General features: G+C 31.0%; 1 protein-coding gene across 1 annotated transcript; it reads left to right on the forward strand.

Moving 5' to 3' along the window:
* Positions 1-2,211: 2,211 nt before the first annotated feature.
* On the forward strand, positions 2,212-3,405 carry LOC106340256 (cytosolic sulfotransferase 1-like). The gene has a single exon (XM_013779140.1). It carries the CDS (start codon positions 2,280-2,282, stop codon positions 3,252-3,254), a length of 975 nt encoding a protein of 324 aa, XP_013634594.1. The 5' UTR covers positions 2,212-2,279; the 3' UTR covers positions 3,255-3,405.
* Positions 3,406-3,621: the final 216 nt, after the last annotated feature.

Here is a 3,621-nt window from a genome sequence, read left to right on the forward strand (position 1 = left end):
TGTCATTATTTTGTTTTCAAAATTAATTTGGTGATGACATGTGTCAAAATCACTTGGTAAATAATGTATAGGGGATATGAGTAGACTTCTTATTATATTTTTTTGAGCATGATACGTTCATGTTTTCTAATATAGTATAATGTATTTTTGAACATAAATTTGTGATTTCAGATGTTTGAACTTATGTATTAGGGGTGGGCGTTCGGGTACCTGTTCGGGTTCGGGTAGGGTATTTCAGATTTTCGGGTATTTCGGTATAGAGGTGTAGAACCGTTCGGATGTTTCTGAACTTCGGGTCGGGTTCGAGTATTTTTAGTTCGGATTCGGTTATTTCGGATCGGGTTCAGATATTTATATTTTGAAAAAAAAAATTAAATTTTTCATATCTCAAATTTCTTGTATTAAAAAATATAACTTTCACTTAACTAATTTTTTATTTTTAATAGATTGAATGATTAATAGATTTGAACATAACATTTTCAAGCTAAATAGACATTAATTTAGTTATTGTTTTTAAATTTTGGATGTAATAATTCTTGAAATAAAAAGTTTGACATGCATTTTAAATGAGTAGCAAATCATTTTCTCCGTTATTGTATGTATATCATATGAACTTAAAGTATGTGTAGTATCAATATAAATATTTTATATAAAATGATAGATGTAACTAGAAATATAAGGTTAATTATACATATGTTTGGTTATCTTTGGATATCCATTCGGATATTTAGATTTTGAAAAAAAAATTAAATTTTTCATTTCTCAAATTTCTTGTATTTAAAAATATTGTATTTAAAAATATAACTTTTACTTAACTAATTTTTATTTTTAATAGATTGAATGATTAATAAATTTGGACATAATATTTTGAAACTAAAAAAACTTTAGCCGTAATGGATACGTAACATAGATTTGTACACCTACCTAACTAAAGACAAAATACTGAGATTTTAGTATTTTAATAGTATCATAGATTATTTAAAACTCACGCATCACGTGGGATTTATTGGGAACTCAAATTGTTATTAGCCGTAATGGATACGTAAAAGGAATCAATTGATTCGAATAATTTTAAGTTTTAACTAGTATTATATATATACACCAACTAACCCATCCATATTTCAATATATATATTTTTCAAAGGGATGTGATCTATTTGTTAAATATCTTTTTTAACAGGAAGTAGTAAAATATGTTTGTCGTTATTAGGCCTGTTCAATAGGTAAAACCGAACCATACCGAACCGAAATAGACAATATGGTGTGGTTTTGGTATATACCATATAAACCGAATGGATATGATTTTATAAAAACCGTAGGATTTAGATATGGTTTGGTTTATAACGATTAAACCGAATAAACCGAACAAAACCGATCAAAAGTAAAATATGTAAATATGTACATATATTATAACGTCACATGAAAAATATATTTTTTATATAAGTTATTCTTTTGTTAATAATTATTACCATATTTTTATAGTAATAAAGAATCATAATTTGAAAAACACTTAAAACATAATTAAATAATAATTTATCGTAACTGAGGCTTTTTATTTTCTTATTCTTCTTCTTTTAATCATTTTGCTTTCTTTTAGCATTGATTAAATTGAAGTAAAGGTTATAAATTTGATGGATAATAACTAGAAAAAATTCTTCACAATTTTTTTCTTATTTATAAACGAACAGAGTTTCACTCGACGAAACATGACTTTGATGAACACTGAATATGTAAGAGCGGAAACATTTTCTTTCATACTTCTCTTTTGTTTTTTATTTTATTTTCAAAATTTCGAGCTTTGATTTTAATTCTAGATTTGATTATTTCATTTGAAGGTATAAGCATTTTTATTTTTTTGTTCTTTTATATGAAAATATAATATATTTTTAATAAATGACTGTGATGACAATATGACTCTAAAATTTATATAATATGATCCCAAACTAAATAATTATGTTTTGGTATAAAACCGAATAAACCGAAAACCGGCGGTATATAAACCGAACCGAACCGAAGTAAATATGGATTTAGAATGATAGTTATATTTTACTAACCGAAATACCGAAAAACCGAAAAAAACGAACCGAAACCGAACCGATATCCGGATTGAACACCCCTAATCGTTATTACGAGCAAGTTAGATAATGTTTCGTCTTTTATTACTAGCTAGCAATATTTGTTTTCCGTGGCATCTTCGCTTATATGTACATATATATTATGATTTCGCTTGAAGCTTAAACACATCTTTTCGTAACACTAAGTCAAGAACCAACAAAAGAAATGGATCCGAAAGAGCTGCCGGCCAACATAAAAGACGACAAGATAAGCGAAGAAACCAAGAAGTTAATCTCTTCGCTTCCTTCACACACAGATTCCCAAGGGAAGAATATCTGTCAATATCAAGGATGTTGGTATTATTACAACACCCTCCAAGGCGTTCTTAATTTCCAGAGAGGTTTTCAACCGCAAGACACGGATATTATCCTTGCTTCTTACCCAAAATCAGGTACTACTTGGCTCAAGGCCCTCACTGTCGCCCTCCTTGAGAGGTCAAAAAGCCATTCTTCTTATGATGATCATCCTCTACTATATGATAATCCTCATGGCATTGTACCATTCTTGGAGACCGACCAGTGCTCAAGTTCTAACTTAGCCAAGTTCTCGGCATCTCGGAGGCTGCTCTCGACACACATGCCACTGCACGCGATGCACGAAACTCTCAAGCACTCTTCTTGCAAGATTGTGTACGTGTGCAGGGACGTGAAGGACACATTGATCTCGTGGTGGTTTTTCGGCTGTGCTGTTCATAAAATAGAACCAACCAGAAGCCTTCTCGAGTCTATGTTAGAAAGATTCTGCAACGGAACTATCTTTTATGGACCTTTTTGGGAACATCTCTTGGGCTATTGGAGAAGAAGCTTGGAAGACCCCAAGCATGTCCTTTTCATGAGGTATGAGGAAATGAAAGCAGAGCCTCATGAACAGATCAAGAGACTTGCCGACTTCTTGGGTTTTCCTTTTACTAAGCAAGAAGAAGATATTGGAGTTGTGGACAAGATCTTGGACCTTTGCTCTCTACGTAATCTGAGCAGTTTGGAGGTTAACAAAACGGGAAAAAGAAACAACTTGAATAACAAGGATTATTTCCGTAAAGGGGAAGTCGGTGACTCGAAGAATTATCTTACGCCTGAAATGGAGAAAAAGATAGACATGATCATCCAAGAAAAATTGCAAGGCTCTGGTTTGAAATTCTAGAGTTGTATGGTTTGTGTTTCCTTTGATGCAGAATAAAAAGAGAGTAGCTCCCGGTTTAATGTTCCTTAATAATTTGTTAACTTCAGTGCCATCCCTTTTAAGAAAAAAAATACTCTTTATCCAGTGAAACACAATTTTCTGTTGCTTTTAATTAGTCTCTCATTCATGCTTATTGTTATGTCTTCTATAATTGGTATGTTTTAAATTTCCCTTTTATGTGTTTTAAAATTTGAACTAGAGTTTGACCCGCACACCCGTGCGGATACGTTTTTCGATTTATATAATTTTTCATTTTGTTTATACAATTATTTTAAGAAATTATAACTTAGTTTTGTAAGTTGTGTAACTTTATTAGTAATGTTGGTGG

Source organism: Brassica oleracea, chromosome C4, assembly GCF_000695525.1.
Source record: "Brassica oleracea var. oleracea cultivar TO1000 chromosome C4, BOL, whole genome shotgun sequence".
Taxonomy (NCBI): domain Eukaryota; kingdom Viridiplantae; phylum Streptophyta; class Magnoliopsida; order Brassicales; family Brassicaceae; genus Brassica; species Brassica oleracea.

What these genes read in the sequence shown, in the direction of transcription:
- LOC106340256 (XM_013779140.1), top strand. Translation starts at nt 2,280, where the DNA reads ATGGATCCGAAAGAGCTGCCGGCCAACATAAAAGACGACAAGATAAGC.